This window comes from Lepus europaeus, chromosome 16, assembly GCF_033115175.1.
Source record: "Lepus europaeus isolate LE1 chromosome 16, mLepTim1.pri, whole genome shotgun sequence".
NCBI classification, from domain to species: domain Eukaryota; kingdom Metazoa; phylum Chordata; class Mammalia; order Lagomorpha; family Leporidae; genus Lepus; species Lepus europaeus.
Genome location: NC_084842.1, coordinates 61,697,295 through 61,724,130, shown reverse-complemented (window position 1 = coordinate 61,724,130; position 26,836 = coordinate 61,697,295). Strand labels below are relative to the sequence as shown.

The window sequence follows — 26,836 nt, the reverse complement described above, 5'->3', positions numbered from 1 at the left end:
ATCAGAAATCTTTTTGGGTTTAATGGATGAATGCTATCAAAAATGGATTATTTCCATGCAACTTGTTTTAGTAATCTGATAAGTATAGAATACATAAATAATAGCTTAAATATGCTTATTCGAAAAAAAAAAACTACAGTGTAAGACTTTGGAAGCTCCTACAAAGTGATCAGCAATACTTTTGAAAAGATGGAAACATATCACTTTGCTTTTTTTGGTACATGATGAGAAATTATCTTTTTGCCCTAGAAATTCTAAAACTAAGAAAAAATCATATGTGCACACTCTCGGTATATATATTTAATTTTTTAAAAAGTTTTTTGACAGGCAGAGTTAGAGAGAGAGAGACAGACAGACAGACAGACAAAAGGAAAGGTCTTCCTTTTTCCATTGGTTCACCCCCTAAGTGGCTGCTACGGACAGCGCGATGTGGTCGGTGCACTGTACCAATCTGAAGCTAGGAGCCAGGTGCTTCCTCCTGGTCTCCCATGCGAGTGCAGGGCCCAAGGACCTGGGCCATCCTCCACTGCACTCCCAGGCCACAGCAGAGAGCTGGACTGGAAGAGGAGCAACTGGTACAGAACTGGCACCAGCGCCACAGGCGGAGGATTAGCCTAGTGAGCCATGGCACTGGCTAAATTAACTAATTAATATATTTTTAAGAAATACAAATTTTATATGTGCAACTTTAGGAATATGGTTATTCTTCCCACCAATATCCACTCTCCCACCCTTCCTCCTCCTCCCTCTCCCCTTGCCAGTCCCATTCTCCATTAAAATTCATTTTCATTTAACTTTGTACACAGAAGATCAACTCTATACTAAGTAAAGATTTCAACAATTTACATACAAATGCACATATACACAAAAAAACTGTTTGAGAACAACTATCACAGTTAATTCTCATAATACAACTCACTGAGGGCAGAGGTCCTGCGTGAGGAGTTAGTGCACAGTGACTCCTGTTGTTAATTTAACAATTAACACTCTTAAGTATGACATCAGTGACCATCCAAGGTTCTTGTCATGAGCTACCTACGCTATGGAAGCCTTTTGAATCCACAAACTCCATCAGTATTTGGACAAGGCTATAAGCAAAGTAGAAGTTCTCTCCTCCCTTTAGAGAAAAGTACATCCTTCTTTGATGGCTGCTTCTTTCCATTAGGATCTCACTCAGAGAACCTTCATATAGAATATTTTTTGTCACAATGTCTTGGCTTTCTATGCCTGAAATGCTCTCAGGGGTTTCTCAGCCAGATCAGGAAGCCTTAAGGGCTGATTCTATGGTCAGAGTGTTACTTCAAGCAACTGTCATTCTATGAGTCTTCTGTGAAGACTGCTTCCCATGTTGGAATGTTCTCTCCTTTTTAATTGTCAATTATAAGTACCCAACACTTGATCCTATTTATATGTTCACTTTAACACTTAATCCTATCTATCTATCTATTCACTTTAACACTTAATATGATCACTTTAGCACTTAAGATGAGATTTTTATCACCCAGCTTAATGAGATTTGGGGTCCCATGACAAGTTTTTAAAGTGCACACTCTCTTAAGAGAAGTTTTTAAAAGGCTGAGACATAGTCCCCATTGTTAAGACTATAAACACTAAGATCCACAGACTCATGACGAATAAATTACACGAAAAACCACTACATATCTAGTAACATGGATTCAGTAATCTTTATTTCCAGGCTTACTAAGTAGACTCATCAAGGCACAGGAATCCTTAAGGCTAACATAGTCTATTAGGGTAACTGTGCATCTAATCAATCAAGTTATAACACAGTGAGTGAAAGCAAAAATAAAATTGAGCACAAACAGAAACAGCAGACTTGGGAATAGCCTTGAAGTTGCTTTGTAGAAGAGAAAAATTTTGTAACCTATGTTAGAATTACATAAGGAGCATTCTAATATGGTAATAGTTTTCATATTCCATATTCCTATATTATTAAAAATGATTTACTTAAAACTTTTAGAAATAAAATTTCCCCCAAATGCTTGCTTTGTTCATTAGAGTCTCATGAAGAAACTGTCCCTGTATATTTTCTTGTCTAAGTACTATTCCCTACACATGTCATTTTAATTATATACCAAAAAATACTGTTGGTAAAAAGAAGTAATAGTGATGAGAGGTGAGAACTATCGGATAAGGTTTTTGAGGCATGCAGGTGTGGATTGAAAGAAGAATGAGAGATGATTCCACTGGATCGTCCAAGAGAAAGGACATCCCGAGAGGAGTGGAGGGAGCAGCATAGCATATAGAAGGGGGAATCTGTAAAGGAAGCACCTATGTTACACAAGTAGATACAAAGCAGCAAGGAGTGGATGATGAGCTCAAGATGATGGACAGGAGGCAAGCTTGTTGGAGTTGAAGCTGATGCAGTCATACCTGACCTGCCTTGCCAATAATCCTGCACTTTATACTGCAGTTGACTGGATTCACAGAATAGTTTTCATGTAAGAGAAAAACATGACACATGGTTGAAAAGTCTCCTTTGCTAACTGAGTGGAGAATGTACCCAAAACAAAAGCCAAATCAGAGGCATAAAGAACACTTAGAACTCTTGCAATGATCTAGGAAGATGAATGAAGACCTGGCTCTGAGGACAGAGTGGAGCAGGTGGATGAGGGGACAATGAAGAGACTGATATGGCATGGGCTAGTGATTTATTAGGCAAAGGCAGGTGAGGCAGCAAGAGATATTTAAAAGAATCCCTGGGGATACCCGTAGGCTACTTGTAATATTAATGGGTAGAGGCACATATATAGAAAGAACGGGTTTGAAACTGGGATAAGTTTCCTTATAGTCTTACCTTAGCTAGTTTTTATCTGTGTTTAAAAACTGAGTTTTGCCTACTTAACACATAAAGCTGGATTCCACAATCCTTTAGCACCTATGGAACAAATCAGATGTGCTTCTCTTAAGAGGTATTGCCAAATAAGATGGACATAGGGACTGGGACAGACTGACAACTGAAACATTGTATTTTCTTCTTCTTCCACTAAAGATATTTAGAAAAGACTTTAACTTCACTTAGGTCAAACGCTTCCTCTCTATAGCTCTGGCTGACACAAACTGAAGGGATTCTTTTACTTAAAGGGTGACCAATATTGAGATACAAAAGTTGCCAGTTGTTGACTTACCAGTGATGTTTGTCAGAATATGCAGTCAATCCCCAACTGTATCAAATAGGAAAAAACACACAAATATATTAAAATTGATAAATTTTATATGATTAAAAATAAAATCCTATGTTAAGGAAGTGGGATTTAACAGTGGGGATGCATAAGAGAACAGATTTCCACAAGTGATAATTCATGGGATATTATTTAGCTGGAAGTAAATGCTAAATGTTAAGGGATTTGGCTTAAGATTTTATACAGGTTGAAGGAAGGAGGTAGAAAGGAGTCTTGGGATGTTAATGGGGCAGAGAGAGAAATCTAAGATACCAATTCAAATGTCTATGAGAATGGCCAAGATAAAATACCCATATATATTGACCTACTGATACTGGAGGAAATTTAAAACTTGCCAATTGCAACACAAATATATATGCTGGGCTTAAAAATTAAGTATAAACAGAAACGTGAGAATATTTTTCGTAAACACAATGTTGGAAGGGACCACATACAGTTCATTAACATGATGCTTCATGATTAAAGAAAAGTATTATTACAAAATTTACTTTGTCAAACAATTTGTGATAAATTATGGTATAAATTGAATGCTGGAGTGAATCAAGTATTAACAAGACACACCGTGTATAACAGTGTCCACATCCTCTGTACCATTTATTTGTTACAAGTTCAGTGTCAAATGCAGTACAACAAATATGCTAAATGACGGTCAGGAACAAAATATTGTAAAAAAAAAAAAAAAAAAAAAAAAAAAACCAAGCACCAGGAGGCCATAGGTCAGGATTTTCTTTCCTGCAAGTACAATTGCCTGGAACATTCCATAAGCACCCACGTTGTGATGTGACTGATAAGGAATCCATGTCCTTCACAGGAGACAGCTTTCTGAGGACTTGCAGCCCATAGAGGAGGTTGTAACCAAGCAGGACAGTGACGATGGTCTCAGGGGGACATCACCTCCCCTCATCTATTCAAGCATCCCTTGATCTGCATTAGGGCCGCTACCATAGTCAAAGCAACTTAAAGGAATTTGCCTAAAACTTACTTGTCAGTAATACCTCTCATGCCTCTGAGCCCTAAATTCTTTAACAGATTTACTTTTCCTTGTGTTTTCCTTTCAACAACTCTTCCATTTCCAACTTTACCTTGTTGGAGGCTTCATTTTCTTTTTCACCCCAAGATAAAACTTCATGGAGCTGAGAGAAAACATTTTTTCATGTTTACTACTCTGTAAGGAAAACAAAATAATATTAATTAAACAGATTTCATACATTTTATTTCTCTTGAGTGTTAATAACTGTGTTTAGAACTTTTTAAGTTTCTCTAAGGTTTCATGAGTACCAAGTTTTAGTAAACAAAGACTATTTTAATCACAACGTAAACAAACATATTTACCTTTAGATATATATATGTATGTTTATAAATATGTGTGTAGGTATATACAAACTTACAGAAGAACAGCTCCCTAATCCTTAATTCAGTAACATTTGGGAGCAGATGTGCATGAGAGCTAATGTGTTTTTCGTATTTTAAAAATATAACAAGATGCATATGCTGTATGTTAGGTAACTCCATCACACCACCCCTGCTGTCTGGGCAGCACCTTGTACTCGAATATGTTCATATTTCTGTGCTGAAATCCATGACATTTCATACACTGTAAACTAAATAAATAAAAGATAGAAATGTCTTCAGGTTGGACTGTGGGAGAATTTATCACTAAATGAGATATAATTTTCAGTACAATTTGGACTTCAAAATTATGTGGAACAGACTGAATTTGCATGAGCAGATAGTAGTATTATTATGTTATTATTTCACTAAAAAGGCCTTCTAATCATTACTCTCTTTCCACACCTTCAGGAAATCCTAGAATCCATATGTTAGGTCATTTTATAGCATCCTGTAGATTTCCAACAGTGATTTTTAGTTTTCTAATTTCCTCTTCTTGTCTTTGGTTTGACTGTATAATTTCCTGTGCTTTGTCTTCTAAGTCTGATATTCTTTCTTCTGCTTCACTGATTCTGTTGTTAAAGCTCTCCACTGCATTTTTTATCTGTTCTATTGAATTTTTCATTTCATTTTGATTTCTCTTTAGATCTCAGTTTCATGGGAGAAATTTTATTTCATATCCTGTACAGATTTTAGTTCCTGAATTTGCTTCTGATTATTTCTATGCAATCTTATGATCAATTTTTTAGTTCCATTTCTTGCATTTCTTTGATCTCATCATCCTCACAAGCTAGTATTGAAGTGTTGTGTTCTTTTGGGGGCATCAATTGTCTTCCTTATTCTTGTTTCTTTAATTAGTGTGTTTGTTGTTTGGCATTTGTAGAGATGCTTGTTGGTTCTGTTCATTTTTTTACAAGGATTATATTATTTAAGCTATTTTAGCTTTATTTAACAATAATAATTTGTTGGGAAGATATTTCACAACTAGTTTATTTTTTGCCCCAAAAGTGTTTGCAAGTTATTCTTATCTATTTAACCTTTGAGGTGTATTATCTAATCATTTTGTCAAATTCTAAAAATAATTTCCTTTCAGAATCTAAAATTATAATAAGCTATATATCATCATTAGTAGACTAAACATCCATTAACTTCTGTCAGTGAATTATGTAATTTTCTTAAACTGACTTTTTACTTCTTATTAAGGCCATCTCTTTGTGCTGGTACTGTGGCATAGCAGGTAAAGCTGCTCTCTGTAGTGCTAGCATCCCTAATGGGAGCTGGTTTGAGTCCTGACTGCTCCACTTCCGATCCAGCTCTTTGCCATGGCCTGGGAAATCAGTAGAAGATGGCCCAAATCCAAATGGACCCAGAAGAAGCTCCAGCCCAGCTCAGACTGCTGGAGCCATTTAGGGAGTGAACCAGCGAACGGAAGACTTCTCTGTCTCTCTCTGTCAGTCTCCTTCTCTCTCTGTCTCTCTCTCTCTGACTCTGAACTCTGCCTTTCAAATAAATAAATAAATCTTAAAAAATAAAGCCATTTATTATAAGTTTCAGCATTTTCACTTTTATTTCCAACTGAGAATTGATTTTTGGACATTAATTGTTTGGTCTGTTTATTTCCTAAATTTTTAAGGAAGAACATTTTAATAATTTGACCTGCCCATTATAGAAAAATGAGGTAGCTTAGTATAACAGCAAATACCATACCATAGGATATATTCAAGGGGAGGAAAACTAGCTATTAGCAATGTAAGCAGCAGTGGTGACTCCTGGCCATTTTGGTCAGAGGTTAAAACAGATCATGTCTTCTCCAAGAGTTCAAACAACTATTCCCCTAGATACAGTTGCATCTGAGGCAGCAGAGTAGAGTAAGAAGCAGCAATTTCAGCATTTGGAAGAAGATGAAGGGGCATATCTTGGAATGAGAAATACTGTGCTTGCAGTATAGTCTTTATAGCTACAGGGTATTGATAAACCAAGGACTGAATATACTTTGAAGAACTTCTGCTAATAGACTGAGAGTTTCTAGCAAGAGCCCATGAGAGTATTTCAGGCATGGAAAGCCAAGACACTCTGGCAAAAAAAAAAGAAAAAAAAAAAAAGACTTATATGAAAGATCTCTGTGAGTGAGATCCCAGTAGAAAGAACGGGCCATCAAAGAAGGAGGTACCTTTCTCTGAAGGGACGAGAGAACTTCCACTTTGACTATGACCTTGTCTAAATAAGATCAAAGTCGGCGAACTCAAAAGGCTTCCATAGCCTTGGCAACTCATGACTAGTGCCTAGGGAAATTACTGATGCCATAAACAAGAGTATCAAATTGTTAAGTCAACAATATGAGTCACTGTGTACTTACTCCTCATGTGGGATCTCTGTCCTTAATGTGTTGTCCAATGTGAATTAATGCTATAACTAGTACGGAAACAGTATTTTACACTTTATATTCTGTGTGGGTGCAAACTGATGAAATCTTTACTTAATATATACTAAATCGATATTCTGTATATAAAGATAATTGAAAATGAATCTTGATGTGAATGGAATGGGAGAGAGAGCAGGAGATGGGAGGGGTGTGGGTGGGAGGGAAGTTATGGGGAGTAAAAAGCCATTGTAATCCATAAGCTGTACTCTGGAAATTTATATTTACTAAATAAAAGTTTTAAAAAAAAAAGAAATTCCCCCAAATCTTCTCCTGGCAGACAGCTCATTACGTTATGCCATATTCTGTACAAAGGAATACAAATGAGATAATTTGGGAGGAGATCAGTAATTGTGGATAGAAATGCCTTTTCTGTTTCAATCTTCAAACTGCATATGCCTAAACAGGAAGTATAAGGACCCTAATGGAAAGTTATGTAAAAGAAAATCTTGTTTGGCAAGACAACTTCACTGTTGGCTCAATACAATCATCTCTTGATGTATGCAATTACTAGAGAATTTCTCTAAAAAGCTCAGTATACTAAAGTGTTAAGATGCCTGTGACGTACTGTTTCAGCTACTGTACTTCTTTTCTTTTCTTTTTTTTCTTTTCTTTGACAGAGTTAGACAGTGAGAGAGAGAGAGAGAGACAGAGAGAAAGGTCTTCCTTCCATTGGTTCACCCTCCAAATGGCTGCTACGGCCGGCGCGCTGCGCCGATCAGAAGCCAGGAGCCAGGTGCTTCCTCCTGGTCTCCCATGTGGGTGCAGGGCCATCCTCCACTGACTTCCTGGGCCACAGCAGAGAGCTAGACTGGAAGAGGAGCAACCAGGACTAGAACTTGGCACCCATATGGGTGCTGGTGCCGCAGGCAAAGGATTAACCAAGTGAGCCACGGTGCCGGCCTCAGCTACTGTATTTCAAAGTAAAGAATTAAACTAAGATAATTGATGAGTTGCTTAAAAATTATTCCTGTAGCTAGAAAAAGTTTTCTTATTAATACATGAAATTTTAATGTCATCCCCCAAACTCATTTGCTTTTCTCACATCATTAATAGAGTAATGTTAATATTCTTTGAAACCTCTTACCTTTTATGTAAATCAAGTCTGAAAACATTTTAATTAACATTTTCCATGTAGGGAAAACTTACAAAACAAAATATATCTTCCCCTGTGTATTACTCTAATTTGTTGTTAATGAGCATTCATAAATTATCTCTAATTAACACAAAGTCTCTTTAAATACACTCTGCAATTTGTGAGTTCTACTCCTTTCTCATTTTCCAAATACATACAAGCACACATATAACCTTGGCAAATGCCCAAACCAGAGTCAAATCTTTACTTAACTAGGTTGGAGGAGTTTACTGTTATTTACTATAAAACCACTTTACAAATTAACATTGACAATGACTTTAGCATCAATGATAACAGGGAGAGATCAGCAACATGAAGTAGTATCCAAGAAAATAAAACTGTATGTTAAAAAATAATAGCTATTTTAGTTTAAAGTAAAAATATGACCTCATCTGTTATAAAGCATTATTTGCACTAATTTATTCTGACAGATGTGCAAATAAAGCTGTTATACACCTAATATTCAGATTAGAAATCCATACTCTTTGGCCACTCTGATGTTTTAAAATTGTTCAGTGTCCTTAAAGAACACAGTCTCAGACAAACTCTAGAGATTATCACTGCTTATTAATGAATATGAATTATTTTATATTGAGTTGGATGCTTCTTTCAAAATGCTATAAATTCTTAAAATATATTCTGTCAAGAGATGTGAGATCCCTCATGTCATAGAAACAACACATCTGTAAGAGCCACTTCTCTGTGAGCAAGCTTCTTTCTGACAAATACTAAAGTTTACATTAGCACAAAGGAAAAAAACATCATTTAAAAAATCATAAATTTTAGATATATCCACATTTTAAAATGCTTGAGACAATTTCAGTGAAACGAATTTATCTTCCCTAAATAAAATACTGTTATCAAAACACACAATATAACGTGAGCTTATTAAGTTTCTTTAGTATGTTCTTGGGTAAGGCCTTTCACATCTGACACTTGGGAATTCTGATTCCATCACTTACTCATTATGTGAGTTTTTACAAGTTATATAATATCTGTGTTGTTCTATTTCTTCATGTGCAAAGTGGGAAGAGTTATAGTACAAATTTCTTGGAGTTGGAATGATAAAATGGCATAATCCAAGCAAAGTAAAGAGAATTCCATTTCACACACTGTAACCCCTGGAATGTTAGCTACAGCTGTCACGACTATGCTGCTATTACTACTACTTGTTCCTAGCAATCTTCTGCTGCAACACAATGGAAGTTGTTACTTTCTTGATGGGACTAAAAAGTTCAGGTTGATTTTTAAATACTGCAAGAGAGGTGGAAAGGCCTGGATTCAGGAACTCAGGCTGCAGAATGCGGATGGCCCATCGCAGAATACCAAAGTTAAATGCGATGCAGTTCCGAAGAATCAGCTGAGAAATCAACCCTTTACTTTCCCAAATGCAAATCTGAAGTTCATGAACCTTACCACTTCGTGTGGTTCATTCACAGAACCACAAATAACCACATGACTTATTTGTATAAACTCGGCTATTCCTCTCCTGATAAAACTGAAGAATTAGAACAAATAATAACACACACTTGACATCCAGGCTCATTCCCTTCTGTGTCTGTCCAGTGGCATAATGAAGTGGGAGCTGAAGTACAGCATAGAATTCATCTCTCTAAATTCAGGATAGGAGCAGAAGAATATCCTTCTGCTTGGCCATCCCATTGTCCTTGAAGGAATAAAACAATGGGATGCACATACAAAATGGAAATGCAACTCAAATTCATTCGCATCACATGGAGGCTTCCCTGCTGATGGAATATACACGGAGAGTGGTTAAACTGTTGGAGAGGTCAACAGATCATACAAAAACTTGGAGCTGCAGCTTTGGAAAGCTGTCCAGCTATTCTTTCCTCATAACATCTACAAAGATGTTCTAATCTGGTCTTTCTGTTTATATCTCCATGCTAGAACAACATGAAATGATACTCACTTAAGGTCTGTAACTTTTACTCAAGTGAATTAATTCAACAACAAAAGAAGGGTTCTCCAGGTCTTGCTGACTGCCTTTCTACATTCCAACCAAACACCTCTATACTACTTCAGTCTCAATATACAGATGTAACTGTACAGTATACAACCACATGACCAAGACCCCAAACAAGATAGAGAACATTTCCATCTAGAAAGTTCTCTGCTGATCCTTCTTTCTAGAAGTTCCACAGTAATCTTTCTTCCCAATTCAGATATATTCTGACTTCTATCATCATTATAATGATTTTGCCTGTTCTCAGGCTTAGGAATAGACTCATACAGTGCTATTTTATATCAAGCCACTTTAATAAAATTTTAAAAATTCACCAATGTTGCTGCAAGCACAGTTATTCGTTCACTTTTATTGTTGAGGAGGATTCCACAGCATAAATACACCATTCTCTTTTGGCTGGACATCTGGGATATGTCCAAGCTTTAGCTTTTATGAGTAAAACTGCTTAGCACAAGAAAAGTTTTTAACTGACACTAGTAATTATGTGTGCTTATGGGATAGAGGGAGACAATTTTCCATTATATACATACAATATGTAATGAGCATTCAAGGGTAAGTAGCATTTACTTCTACTTAAACATTTCTGATTTCTTTGTATTGGAGGCTTCAAATTGTTTGTTGTCTTCTAGTTCTATGTAAAATATTTACTAAAATATTGTCCAGTGTGTTTATGAACATAATATTTAGAAGTTCTAGATCATATGGAAGATAAACAAATAACTTTGTTTTTAAAACTACCAAAATCTACACAGTTAACTGTGTGATTTTACCCTTCCATCAATAATTTATGATTGTAATTATTCTATATCTTTATTAATAATGGGTGTTCATTCTTAAGATTTTAGTGAAACCAGTAGGTATTAAATAGTGTCTCAGAGTTTTACTTTCTCCAATGACACAATATTGATCACTTTTTGTTGAATGGTTATTGGCCTTTGTTCAATGGCTTAGTGACCATTTCTACACCTTCCCTTATGTATTCTGTTCAATCCTTTGCATAATTTTTATTTGGTTGCCTTGTTGTTGATTTGGAAGAAATATTTATCTTCTGGATCTGAGCCACTGTTCCAATATATTAAGGTATTTTAAAATGTTCATGGAAAATAGAATTAAAAGATGTTTGTTTTAGCACAAAATTTTTGAAATCCATGGTTTCTTTGTAATATGAAATTTTCATGAACTTATTGATGATTTATCATATGCAAGATTTCAAATTTTCTTTGTACCAAAATAAACTTCATGCTTTTGAAGTGCTTTCATTTGTACTATAAATATATATATATATATATATATATATATATTTCATTTTGGGATTTGCCTATTCACATTCTTAGTTAAATCTTCTGGTGAGCCTGCTATTGTTACTACACAGATTGACAAATGTTGCACATTTTTAAAAAATCACATATATTCTTATTTAAGCATTTCAACAATCTGGCACCTATGACTCACGCTATCATCATCATATTACAGATTCAGAAATTGAGGTTGAGGGGTTAAGTTACTTATTCACACAACCAAATGTTTGCAGAAATGAGATTTTCTATGCTACGTTCAATATTCTTAAAACTACATAATTTCTCTATATCTGCTTTTTACCTGAAGTTTATTAAGGTTTCTTTAATAAAAGTTTGTAAGGAATTCAAAATTATATGGAATAAATCAGTAACATTCAATTAAAAGTGTTACATGAGTCAACTCATTCAAACATATAAGAATAGTCTCATTTTTACTTTGCTTTTTATTCAACTTTTTATTAATACCATTAATTAAATTAAAGTCTCTTTTGCTTTAGGGTATGATACATTTGTTCCTAATTTTATTGGCTAAAATACTGATTTAGATGTTAGTTTAGGTAATGCATATTGGTCTTAAAGGCTCAAGTCATCCTCTGACCTATAAAATTAAAGTTAATTAGAGAATATAAAGTTTCTCACTGTACTACTGGCACATTAACAATGTATCTCAGACTCCCAAATAAATCACCATCTTACACACATTTCATTTACTACAGGCAGTGCCCTCTAGCAGATATCACACAGAGCGGTATAAAATAAGAATACAACACAAGCAAAAACATGTGCACATTCAAATTCTACTTATAGAAATACCTTTGAGTCTTTGTAAATAAAGAGACACCCATCTCGTAAAACAAAATACCGGTCTTGAAACTTATTTCCAGACAGTATCTTAGACGGTTCTTCTTTGATTTTCAAGACTCCTTCTTTGATACTTCCCAGGGCACGCCTCTCTGCAAAGTACAGCATTATTTTTGTTAAGTTGGGTATATTTTCACATATTTGGAATACTACAAAGAACCATTAGCATATTTTCAGTCTTGATAATAAGAAGTAGGAACCTGTTTTCTGCTACTAAGCAGCTTAGGTGAACTGCTGAGAACACTTTTTTGTCAGAAGAATTATTATTTACCATACAAAGACCTGCCAGTGCTGTCCAATTAGCCATGGTCTAGTGAGTACGTGAAATGTGGTTAGTCTGAATTGAGATGTGTGGTAACCTTTACCTATCAGATACTGAAGACATGTTGCAAAAGAAAAAGAAAATACTAAAATTTTAAATGCCTATCACATATTGAAATGATGTACTTTGGATATATGAGGTTAAATACAAACTAGTCGAATTAATGATACCAGTGTCTTAAAATGTAGCTATCAGACAATTTGAAATAATTTGCATTGTGTTTCTTTTGCGTAGCACCAGTATAAATAATGTAATACATATAAGAGAAGGGAAACATCTTCAGAAATTTTAATTCAAGAATGGAAGAATTCTTAAAGGAATAAAGAAATTCCTATAAATAAACAGTTAAGAGTATGAAAGGCAAAATTGCTGTTAGAACATTCAATAATACCTATATTGCTTGTGTAATGTCAGTGTGCAACTCTTAAAATAATTTCAACTCCATGTATTTATCATGTATAAACTTATTGTATCAATCAAAAACTTTCCTCCAACATCTAGATAAATATACACCTGCCTACTTGTAAACTGAAGAATAGTGGAAAGAAAAAAAAACCTCAAGCCAAGTAGTTGTGACAGGGTCATCATGAGGTCAACGTCTGCACCTCCTGTGAAACAGGAGTCCTAACACCTGTGCAGCAGCACTGCGGTGGCCCCTTCACTGGATAACATTCACGAAAGATGTCAGACTGAATAGTCTACGGGGACTAGGACCTTGATGAATTGCCTACTATCTAGGTGACAAAGTTTTGAAGGTTCCAAGTAAAAAATTCACAAAATAACCTGAAAGATTTTATAAAAACTCTTGAGTGTTACATCTAAGAATCTTTGGTTGATCTGGAAAAACAATCTACTTACTGAGCAAATACACGAATATTTACAATTATATTTAGCATATAAAACCAAAAGTTAAAAAAACATAAATTGTTCCTTCTAACCGAAATGTGAGAATGGAATAAATAAGCAATAATTGCTGAGATCTATCATATCACTGATCCAAACTACAAACAAAAGTGATTAAGAAATCATAATCGTTTTCTTTTTTTTTTTTTAAACTTTTATTTAATGAATATAAATTTCCAAAGTATAGCTTATGGGTTACAATGGCTTCCCCCCTCCCATAACTTCCCTCCCGCCCGCAACCCTCCCCCCTCCCGCTCCCTTTTCCCTTCCATTCGTGTAAAGATTCATTTTCAATTCTCTTTGTATACAGAAGATCAGTTTAGTATATATTAGGTAAAGATTTCAACATTTTGCCCATATAGCAACATCAAGTGAAAAAACTACCATTGGATTACTAATTATAGCATTAAATAGCAATGTACAGCACATTAAAGACAGAGATCCTACATAATTTTTTTTTCAAACTAATTAATTTTCTATGCCATTTCCATTTTAACACCAGGTTGTTTTTTTTTTTTTCATTTCCAATTCTCTTTATATACAGAAGATCACTTCAAGTATCTGCTAATACTAACTGATAGAATCAAAAAGGGAGAGAAAGATCCAACATGGGAAGTGGGATACACAACAGACTCATAGGATGGCAGATGCCCTAAACAACACTCTGGCCTCAGAATCAGCCCTCAAGGCATTCAGATCTGGCTGAAGAGCCCATGAGACTATAGCAGGCATGGAAAGCCAAGATATCATGGAAAAAAAAAAAAGACCTAAATGAATGATCTCTGTGAGTGAGATCCCAGTGGAAAGAGTGGGGCCGTCAAAGAAGGAGGTACCCTTCTCCGAAGGGGGGAGAGAACCTCCACTTTGAGTATGACCCTATCGGAATAAGATCAAAGTCAGCGAACTCTAAAGGCTTCCATAGCCCTGGCAACTCATGACTAGAGTCTAGGGAGATTACTGATGCCATGAACAGGAGTGTCAAATTGTTAAGTCAGCAACAGGAGTCACTGTGTACTTACACCCCATGAGGGATCTGTCCCTAATGTGTCGTCTAAAGCCAAGTGATGCTATGACTGGTACTGAAACAGTATTTTTATACTTTGCGTTTCTGTGTGGGCGCAGACATAATCGTTTTCATAACATACATTCTGGTGACAGACATTTTTTTAAACATCATACCAGCATACTAATAGGTTCTTTGTAGGTACGTTATGATTTCTGAAATGAGTACTGAAAAACACACTACTATATGGTAAGATATCTCTTACTATTTATTGCCACAAAAATGTTTTAAGAATGTTCCATTGTTAAGAAAAAGGATAAGTAAGTATAAAGATAGCTAACAACCTAGAATACACTGAGGACTTGATGATTCAGCTGATTTAAACAGGAAAGTGAAGAAAGACATTTATAATATTTTTTATTTAAAAACATTATTTTTTAAAAGCACTAAATAAGTTACAATCAGATTGTAAGGTACAGATAATGTATATTGCTCAAGCCAGCCAAAAATCCATTGACATCTTCTTTTTCAAGATTATTTATTTGAAAAGGAGAGTTAGAGAGAGAGAGAGAGTGATTGATTGATCGTCCATCTGCTGGCTTACTCCACAGGTAGCTGCAACAGCCAGGTTCAGTCAGGCCAACGCCAAAAGCTTCATCCAGGTCTCCCATATGGTGGCAGAGGCTCATATACTAGGGTCATATTCTGCTGCTTTTCCCAGGCCATTAGCAGCTACTGGATAGAGCAGCTAGAAACAAATTGGTGCCCATATAGGATGGTGGCTTTACCTACTACAGCACAATGCCAGCCCCACCATTCACACCTTCTGAAATACCTTTGCTATTTATATTTTTATTCAAATTAATCAAACATTAATTTTCACCAACAAGAAATAAGTCTATATCCAGGGTCTAAGTAAACCATTCATAGGTCAAAGAGAAAATAAGTTAAATAAAAATATTTTTTATCTTTAGGTATGTATTTGCTGAAACTGTTTCCAATAATTACTGTAAGTAGCTGAATATATTAGTTAAATTTTGAAATATACACTATTAACAGATTTGGAAAGAAAGCTTTGAGAAGACTATTTATGGATGACGGAAGAACAAAAGGAATTTTGAAATATGAAGTTCAATGATAAATCCTGTGGATTTAAATAAATTTATAAAATAGTTCACAGCTATATTTCTATCTGCTCTCAAAATGATAATATAAATAGGAATACACCCTCCAATTAAGTGTCAGATTAAGGTATATGCTTTGAGTGACACCTTGTGTGATGTTTCACACATCAAAATCCAGGTTATGAACAGAATGGCTTCCAGTATTTCCCTCTTCAAGTATGGTGTGGCCTGTCAACTCTGGGGTACTTTAGTCTCATAGTGTCACTTCATTTCATTCTAAGCAGGAATCTCCCTTGCTCCCCAATAATCTGATTCAGGACAAATTTCATACCAGCTATCCAATACTCTGCTGTCCATACCTTGTTAAGGTTGAGTTCAACTCGAGTTTTTCAGTACGTAGTTTCATACCCAGCATGAGTACTTTTAAGCTACAGATCAAATTCTTCCTATTTAGATCTTTGTAGCAGGGGCTCTGCTTTATAATTCTTTAAGATTCTGGTCATAACTCAGTCTCTCTGCTATGAATCAGGCTTCTTCCTTCTCTGGAAACCTGTGATAACTGGACTCCTTTACACCTCATTAATCCTTCTAAACACCAAATTTTTGAAATTCCTGACTTTAGAGCACTAATAATTCTACTGCCACATAAGCAATCCTCCTTTGTTCTACAGTCATACAGTATTCACCGGATCTTTCTTATCTCAACAAACTGATGTCACATGCAATGCAGTCCATGATACAAATCCTAGGCATGACATAACACAGGTTACTGAGCAGAGGAAACCTCTTCGCAATTAAAAAGTTAAAGGAAAAAATGATCATATTGATTGAGAATGAATATCTGCATTTAACTGAAAAAGAAATCAGTTATTGCACATAATCAATGAACTAAAGGAAGTCATTAAGTGAGCAATTTGGGAAAACTCCTAATTTGTTTTCAAGTCTAACAATCTGAAGATTTACTATATTCCTTAATGTACTTGACTGCCCCAGTGAAAGATACTGTGCATCCTAGTAGGTACTATTTCATTTATTATGTATTGTCTTTCATACTAATCAAATTCCCACATACTGTTTCCATTACTAAAGCATAAAATCCTCTCCCATTCTTGGTCATGGGCTAGGCTGGAGTTCAGGGCAATTTCTTCAGAGTTAACACTGTGGGTAATAAAACTAGTATTCCTGTTATTCTGAGCTATCATTTTATTAATCAGAAAAGCTCTTAAAAATATCATATAACTAGAACAATAAAATTGATACCATCTTCAAAAACAGGTTTTCAAACTACTAGAAATTCTCAGTTTCTTATACAAAAATACTAACTCTCAAATAGGGATCTTGAATCCCAATATAATCTAATAAAACTCGGGATGGGAGGAGTGTGTGTGTGTGTCTAGGAACTAACAAACTGAGTTTCTAAGAATTTTTTTTTAAATTAAATATCTGATTTGCCCTTGATTTCAGAATAGGAAGAGGTTTAGCACTGAACATATGGGCTGGATTTGGAAAACTTGATTCAACTGCTTGCTCATTTACTTTGTAGCAGGTCGCCTTGACAGAGTTATATAATGTCTCTGTGCAAAGATGTGGTAAGTACTATAAACAACTCCTGGTAGATGAAATGAAATAAAATAGGTTAAGCATTCAGCCAAGCATCTAGCACATAGTAAATACACAATGAATTATTGTGATCTCTTTTATGTGATCTGATCAATGACAAATTAATATGCAACGAGTTCATGGTACCTGTCTCTTTTATTGCTGGCAATGACTGTTTTCCCAGGCCTGCATATTATCTGGAAAAAATTCCTTGTTCTATCTCTTCCTGTATGCTCTAAGTGCCAAAGGACACAAATGAGCAGCTTTCATGAGTGACAATCCCATGAACATGCCAAGACCAAGTCATCTGGTAATACTTGCAATCTAACATTTGGGAAATTCTTCCAAATTCAAAATTATGTGTATTTTGTTTGTTCAGTATCAACTGTCTAGAATACATACATTCTTTTTTGAAAAAAATTATTTACTTATTTGAGAGGTAGAATTACAGAAAGAGAGAGGGGGAGACAAAGAGAAAGCTCTTTCATCTGTTGGTTCACTCCCCAAATGAGCCGATCCAGAGCCAGGAGTCTGCAGCTACCTTGGGTAGCTACTTGCACTAGCAGGTGCAGGGACTTAAGCCCTTGGACCATTTCCACTGCTTTTCCAGGCCATAGCAGAGAGCTGGACTGGAAGAGGAGCAGCCAGGACACAAACCGGTGCCCATGTGGGATGCCAGCACCACAGGCAGAGGCTTAGCCTACCATGTCACAGCACCAGCCCCGAGTACATACATTCTTAATAACAGGAGGAATTAGAACTACCAATTCATTTCACACATTGTATGGCAATCATTCAAAATACATTTTAAAAAAATTTAACTGAGTAGAAACCAACTGCATGTAATCACTGCCTGTACACTATTTAACTTTACTAATACACAATGATTGTGTTTAGAACTCTCACAAGGGAAAAGAGCTCTTTTTCTTATTTTTTAGTAGACAATAATACTTAAGGGTAACAGATATATCAGAACATATGACACTCCAAGAGTGCAATCTATTTCTTAGGGTGAGTCAGATACACTCCCCTGCACAACACTCCCAATCTATTTTCCTTAAGTTCCTATGTGGTACTTACAGGCTACTTAGATTCTTCCTTATATGGAAAATGCAATGGTCACTAGAACTAGCAGCTTGATGGCCTTCTATCTTCAATTACTGATAACTAGTTAAACTGTAAATATAATTACTCTTGGGACAGAGTTGACTACAAAAGTGCCAGAGATTGTTTGCCATTTTCCTAGCAATGAAATAAACTACAGGGAGAGAAACTATATTTCTGTTCTGTTTTCATTATTAAACTTAATTATAAACTGCTTCTAAAATAAAATGTACTATAATAAGTGATACATTTCTTTGTGAGTATGTACATATTTAGTTTTATTACAACAGAGCTGCTGGAAACTTTTAACTTTTAAAACTATCTGTGGGGAACCGCAGGCTGGCCACCTGTGAGAACCTCCTCATCTGCATAGCTTGCAGCAATCGGTCGACCACAAGGCCCACGAAAACAGCCAGGTGAAACAGATGAAACAGAATGGACTCTGCATAAACAAGTAGGAGGAACCCGGTGAAACAGATGAAGTTGAGGCAGGACGGACTCTGCATAAACAACTAGGAAGAACCAGGTGAAACAGATGAACTTTGGACCTGAGACTATACGCGTCCTTTCATCTGATTGGACGATACTAGTGTGAACTGCACGGGAAGAGAGCCGCTATTGGCTGTGGAGCAGATGCTCCACGGACTTGGGGTATAAAGGGACATTGGGAATTGGGCTTGGAGCTGCTCCTCCTCCTTTTTTCTTCTCTCCCCCTCACTCTTTCCTTCCTCCCCCACAAGTAAAAGTTCCTTGAGAACCAAGAAACAGTGACCATGTCGTGACTGCGTTAGACCCTTGCTGGCGAGGGTCCGACAACTATCATCTTCCTTCTCCAGTGTAGCAAAAAGAAAACTTAAACAGGAACAAAATCACCATAAAGAATATCAATTCCAAATGTGATTCCACAGGTTCTGTTGATTCTCCCATTGACTGGCATACATTTCTTTTACACTAAATTCAGGTACAGTTTTCAGCACTCTGTTTTTACGTAACACTTAAGAGTTTTCCAAGTGCTCACAAATCTCAAGTGATTTTCACACGATTTTAGTACTCTTGATATTCTCAGTCTTAACACTAAAATTACATGATCTCACATTCACCCAGGGCTAAAACCACATCCTATACAATATGTTCCACAGCTACGGGTACTTCAATACCTTCTAGACATATACTTCTGAGCAAAATCAAATGCCTAAAACCCACCACATCCAAAACTAATTTCAGGAAACCTACCTGATGCCATCTCCAACCGGAAACTCTTCAATTCTCATAATCTTATCATCTCAGGAAGCACCCAACAAAGAAACCAAGGACTACTGCCTTCACAGTAGTGGTTCAATGATGCTTCCTTCTTTTGAAAGCATTCCCTAACAACCTAGACAAAAGAGTGGCAGTGGTCCTCTGAAATTCTGTAGTCATTACTGTTTCACAATTAATTATTCATTCATATTTTTAAAGTTTACTCATCATGTACTTTTAAAGAATAAAGTAAAAGGTAAGATATTGTCTTGCTATGGCAGAACACATCAAGGACTAAACAAGGAATTACATTTCCTTGAATGGGGACATCCAGTGTTCCAAGATATGGCAATGATCATCCAGTTAAAACTCCTTTGCTGTACTCAAAAGCTCTGCATGAACATCCTGGACTAGAGTAGCCACTTGCTACATGCTATGTCTATAATCATCTGTTTAAATAGGTGTTGGCTCTGGGTAAAGATAAGGCTTACCAATCTTTTAATTTTCTATAGCACATACTTGCATGAAACAGAGAATAAAAATTCTTTGGTTTTCCTGCTATGGAATTTTCAGTATTATACAATATCAGAATTTCCATACAGGGTAGCAAAAACCAAGGATTACCATAAGTTTCCAGAAAAATACTTCCACTTGAAGTGAGCTAAGTCTTATCTTCAATATTTTGTATAGTTTTGGATTGAAGATGATTTTATGTGGAATGGAAAATGAATTATTTCAGGAAGACCACAACTTAAAGACTTGTGCTATTTTTGCTGAAATATTATTTTGTTTTCTTAAGTCCATTGGGAGCAAATGGTTCAGGTTTCAAGGTATGAATTTGTCAGAAGCAGTTACATTTTGAAATACTGTCATCTAATGTAAATTTAATCCAAAAGTGTCTGTCAAACCCAGAGATCCAACTTTAGAAATCCACATGGATATGCATTTCAGTTATATTTTATATCTTTAAAGTATTTCTTCCTGAAATCGATCATTAAGACTTGATTTTTATCTTTCAAATTCTATGAGACAGTTTTCAAGGATTCCCATGCTTAAAATAAGACTTTCACAAAAAAAAAAAAAACTATTTATTATGGAGCCTTACAGAAGCTGATGTTTTACTTGTGATAGCTACTGAAATTTAACAAAATATAAAATGATAGTAACAAAAGATGTTGTAGTAAGATTAGCTGTGACTAACAGCAACACCAATGAAGTTTTATTCTTCCTATCTCAAAGTCTCAGTTTTTAATCCATGGAGCAGAAAAGAAATTTGAGAACTATTATCTCTTTTCAAGTTAATTAACTCCTCATTATAATAATGGCAATGGCACAAAATGTTTCTGAGAAATAAAAGACCTCTTTTGAAAAACGCAGAACTGATTTTTTAAGTAGAGGCAACAGACAGTTCATCTACTGCTACATATTTCTAAAAATATATTATCTTATTACCTTAAATGGATGAGCAGAAACGATCCTAAAATCTATTTATAGTTGTGATGTCTACATTGTAAATGGTTCAGATAAAGTGAGAAAACTGAATAAATTAAAAACTTTAAACTGCAGCAAATCTTTCTTATGTGATAACATTCTTGATTTAGCAGAGTAATGAAAACATAACGTCAAACAAAAATAAAAGTCAAATTGTTCCATAAATCAGAACAACTGTCCTACAATTATTGAAACTCAAGTCATGCCTATGTGTGTGTGTACATGTAGATACCTAGATATAAAAACAGACACACAGACAGTAAAATTCGTGGTAACTATGTAACAAATATGGGGGGACAAGGTACAAACATGCCCTAGAACATATTTGAACAAAATGTTAACACATTGGTGATTTGCTTTATAGAAAAAAATTTGTTGAGACAAATTACCCTTGTTTTCAAATGACTGATTTCTACTCTGTCCCCAGGTTAGAATAAAGGAAGAAAAACCTTTAACATTATTTTTTTCTGCTTTGAAGAAAAACTATTTCTGAGATCACTCCACTTTTTCTGCTAACAAATTGACATAGAAATCACATTTGATTTACTTTCATTGTTTTCTTTTTAGATCCTAATGTTCAGGTGGAGTGGAGGTAATGGATGAAGCAATAATTCTGGAGTAGGTGGTCATTGTGATTGATTTAGGAATCACTTGCCAAGACAGAGACAAAGTAGACGGAATAGCTAAGCTACCCAGAATCTATCACAAAGAATACTCCATACAAGTAATTAATAAGCTCCAGGTTTCTAAAAGAAACAACCAGAAGTCAAAATCATGACTTAAGAAACTGATTTTAGAAACAGATCAGAGTTTATTTAAAAAGGAGAATCCCAAATTTAAAATCAACTATAATAAAACATATTATTTCGCTTTGATAATCAACATAAACTAAATTCTAATTGAAAACATTAATAAAAATATAGGCTAGAAATTTAAAATATTTTAAACATGGTAGTTTTATTTTTCATCCAAAACAGGTACCTGCTAACAGAAAATGGTCTAATATATTTACTAATAGTATTACTCTAAAACCTGATTCTTTTCTCTTGCAAAGAGACCTAATTTCCTAGTAAAAGGAACTGCAGATGGTACAGCAACAAGTTGCATACTGATGAGGTAAGGATCCTGCAGGGACAGGGATTTGTTTAAAGTTTCCATCTTCTTAGAAAAGTGAAGGAAATAAGAAGAGTAATGCATAAGTTCAATGACATTTTACTCCCGAGGATGTTTCATGCAAATCTCTGAAAATATCACTTCACACGCAGACTTTCTTCCTCTGCTTGGGTTCTCCAGTTTGTGTGCAAGATGCTTAGTCTAGACCTTGAAGTTTTTACAATGGGACTCACTCACAGTCTGCCAAGGGGATGCAATGCTTTAAGTGAAGCATAAGAATAGCATTCAATCTTCTTACCACAGGTTGTGGGTAGATCTGATGTAGTTTGTCACTGTGCAATTTCTACTTGCCCTTAAATAACAAAGATTATACTGATATGTGAGGATTCTATGTCACCTCAAAATGTACACTGCTAATTTTATCTTCAGACATTACCAACACAGAATGCTGTTCTTGCCCAACACACATGCACGCCATTCCTTTGTGTAATAAGCTTTCAAGATCTTATTCATCTGCTTATATTCATGTAACCAGGCTTCTAATATTCAAATAAGAGCCAAGATATTAGGTGTAGGCATAACTTACAAACAGTTTGTAATGTGGACAACTAGAGATATTTTGGGAGAGTATTAGAAAAAGAAAAATGAAAAAAAAAAAAAGAAAGAAAAAGAATTATCACCCAGAAGATAAAATTGGTCAGGAAACATGTCAGTTTCCAAAAGAAAAGGAACCATGGGAATCAATCATACATACCACATAATATTGACAGTGTTTTGTAATAAGCTAGCTGCTTTATTTTATCTCAATAATAAAATGAAAGAATAACTGACTTTGAGAGCTAGGATAGCTTTCATAGATAATCTAACTGAGGTGGGGAATATATAAGGTCCTCGAAATCAATAGGTCTGCCCATATCAAGGTATCCTTAGGCAGGACTCAACATTCAATAAATGTACAGCAGGCTAATATTTAAGTTGATAATTTTGTATGGCTGCTGAATGATGTTATAAAATGAAATATCTTCTGATAAATCGCCTCAGATATTTCCTTTATAGGGTCCATTTCTGCAAGCTAACTTCTTATTTAATCTAACGTGTGCATTGTCTTTTTCCAATTGGATGCAAAATATTTATTTTGTACTGATTTATTTACCAATGTAACTACAAAAAAAAAAAAGTGAGACTTAAAGCATATGCTAATCTCAGAGCCTGTATAACTTTTACTTCTTGAATGCCCAGGAAACTTTCAAATAGAAACATAATTCAGAATGAAAATTCACCATCAACCTTTAAATTAGAAAAAATAAGCACAGGTATAGTAAACCAACCTGGAAAGAGTCACTCATTTCCAAAACTTTCCAGTTGATGCCATCAACATTATCTATTATTTCAGCACTACACCTTAGGACAACTTCCTCCTATTCATATATTTTTTGTTCTGCTCAACAATGCTATATCAGAAGATTCCGCTTTTAGCTACTCATTTTCATATTTTCAAACACCACTTGTACCATAATAGTTATCCTTTAACCACTTGAATTTTCAGTTGCGTCTGTGCTGTGGAGTCCTGGCACCTACCTCTGTAGTGTTGAATTGTGTCTCCGGTTAAGAACCTCTTCACCACCAGACACGCAGAGCCGGGCTCTGCCAGGGAGCCCCAGCGAAGCACCTGCTCCAGCACGTTCTCTCTGTAGTGCAGGGGGCGCTCTGCAACACACAACCCAGGACAAACTGAAAATAAGAACGGGACGGGAGGCCCATCTCACACACTGGGAAAAAACACGTAGGCAACAAATATATACATATATATATATGATCAAATCTTATAATACACAACCCTAGGACTACATACAAGAGATCCTAACACCTAGGATGTCACTAAGCACAACATTAATTTTTGGTATAAATTAATCTTGCAGGAACATTGATTGCTTACCTGTTAAAACAAACTTTTTTTTTTTTTTTTGACAGGCAGAGTGGATAGTGAGAGAGAGAGAGACAGAGAAAAAGGTCTTCCTTTTTGCCGTTGGTTCACCCTCCAATGGCCGCCGCGGTAGCGCGCTGCGGCCGGCGCACCGCGCTGTTCCGATGGCAGGAGCCAGGTGCTTCTCCTGGTCTCCCATGGGGTGCAGGGCCCAAGGACTTGGGCCATCCTCCACTGCACTCCCGGGCCACAGCAGAGAGCTGGCCTGGAAGAGGGGCAACCGGGACAGGATCGGTGCCCCGACCGGGACTAGAACCCGGTGTGCCGGCGCGGCAAGGCGGAGGATTAGCCTACTGAGCCGCGGCGCCGGCTCAAAACAAACGTTTTAGAAGTGCTTTCCTTGAGATTAAATATCAGAATACAATCTTTTGTACCATGAATATGGGTCTATACCTTTTTAATTAGATGATTTGCTTGGTTTGCTTGAGGAGAAATGACTATTTGCATATGTGACTGAATAATTTTGAAAGGACTAACACATTAATCTTGTCCAGTCTAAGTAAAAAGCATAAATTAATCCTGTTTATTCAATACAATTATAATCTTAAAGTTTCTGATCAATCATAATGAACAACTTACAACTAATATTCTCATAGTCAATTTGTATGAAATTATAAAATATTACTTTTTCAAAGAACATGTAGAAATAACTATAAAATAGCACTGAGTAAACTATATTTAAGTATTAGAAGAAACAACATTTATAAGCACTACGTGGCAACATTATAAATTAACTGTTCACATAACATGTCAACAAGAAGAGGTAAAATGACAGCTAAATGATTTCCTCCTTGATGAATACTCATCCATATACTTTTAGGTTTAGATTGTCACATTTCTTAAGGTATCATATGTTCTTAACATGGATATTTTAAAGATTTACCACCACAATTCCAACTTTACAGGAAATATATCTTCTGATCAAAATATGCCCATCAGTTAATAACTATGTAACAACAGAAGCATATGCTGGGAACAAAAAAAGAGATTTGAAACTGTTCACAGTAGACTGAAATATCATAACTGAAAGTAAGAAGAGAAGCCTGGCATGAAGTTGTGGCTTTCCTCAATAGTGTAACTGCAGATAAGTCAACTCAACTCTTTAATACCCTCCTAAATGCATTGCACATAGCACCTGAGTCTTTTGCTTTTTATTAAAGAAGTAATGTTAGTAACAAATAATAAAGCACAATTTAGTATTATATATTGACCCATGACATGGTAAGTGGTAGATAAACCACGGATAAAATGACAAATATAACAATCCTCCTTAATATTTTTAAAGATACCCTGCTATGACCACATTCCAGAAATCATCAATAACAAATTTTCTGTATCCAGTATAAGTCACATTTTTGCTCCATATGCAGTAAAATGAAATCCAGTTCTGCATTCTGTGCTCATTGAAGCAAGCCTACACATTGTGATAACATCAAAAAATCAACAAAAAAAGATACTAGAGCATAGATCTTCAAGACAAATCTATTTTGTCCACTATTACACATCTCCTGCTCACAGAATAGCACTGAATATGTGGTGGGTAATAGATTCTCAATAAATATTCGAGGTATGAAGTAGCCTATGAATTTTCTTTGGTGGCCCACATATTAATATAAATATTTGCTGATCTATATATAGATCAGCAGGTAAAATGTACACCTTTGCAAAATTAGATTAAATTGTCTGTACTACATCAATATTGATTTCTTAAAATTTCCTAAAATTTTGGGCAAGGTATAATTGCCAATGCATGATTTGCAAAAGTTATAATTCAGTTGTTGAATAATCCATAAATTAGTAATCTTATAACTGAATTTAGGTGTATTTATTTATTTTTTCTATAACATAAATGGACAGTATCCACACATAGTTTATTTCTCACAGTTCTCCTGACAAATGAACATTATTGAAGAACATACTGTATATAGATAAGAAGAAACATACAAAATATTTTAAATGATATACAACAAAATCTAGCAGCATAAAAGAATGCATGTGTTCTTCCAGTCCAGCTCTCTGCTGTGGCCCGGGAAGGCAGTGGAGGATGGCCCAAGTACTTGGGCCTTGCACCCACATGGGAGACCAGGAGGAAGCACTTGGCTCCTGGCTTCTTATCAGCACAGCGTGCCGGCCGTAGCGGCCATTTGAGGGGTGAACCAACGGAAAGGAAGACCTTTCTCTCTGTCTCTCTCTCTCACTGTCTAACTCTGCCTGTCAAAAAAAAATAAATAAATAAAATAAAAAGAATGCATGTGAACTCTTGCTCACTGCACAGACTAAATTTAATCACTTGTTAAAATAGTAATAAAAATACAATATTTTATGGATCTTGTGCAGACTACAAAAAAGGGAAATTATTACCATATAAATGACTTTATACTAGGCAGTTTTATTTGATGAGTTGTACTGACAATTCCAAATACAGAGGTAGAAGGCTGTGTATTTTAAAGAAATTAATGTTGTGAATTAGAGACTTTACACAGTTACTATCACTGGCACTTTTCACCATAAATTGCATGTCACATGAACATCTTGTATAACACCACATTTAAAACATATATCTGAATGATGACTTTATAACATTCACACACCATGAGCTGGTTAAGGAAGCAGTGCCACAGTTGCCTCCTGTAGTGCTTCACTGTTGGTAAAAAGGACAGGTCAT

The 26,836-nt window shown here is 35.5% G+C and overlaps 1 protein-coding gene across 9 annotated transcripts in view; it reads right to left on the bottom strand.

Moving 5' to 3' along the window:
- The window catches only part of ARAP2 (ArfGAP with RhoGAP domain, ankyrin repeat and PH domain 2), a 235,134-nt gene that overhangs the window by 68,867 nt on the left and 139,431 nt on the right, over positions 1–26,836 (bottom strand). For 7 of the 9 annotated variants that reach the window (XM_062213241.1, XM_062213242.1, XM_062213243.1 and 4 more), the window contains 4 exons: positions 23,766–23,894; positions 12,242–12,381; positions 4,286–4,368; positions 3,150–3,185 (listed from right to left, as the gene is read on the bottom strand). In XM_062213241.1, the coding sequence (XP_062069225.1) occupies positions 3,150–3,185; positions 4,286–4,368; positions 12,242–12,381; positions 23,766–23,894 (388 nt within the window). Of the gene's footprint in view, positions 1–2,853; positions 2,900–3,149; positions 3,186–4,285; positions 4,369–12,241; positions 12,382–22,112; positions 22,540–23,765; positions 23,895–26,836 lie in introns of those variants that run through there. The other 2 variants (XM_062213246.1, XM_062213247.1) reach the window with 2 other exon arrangements.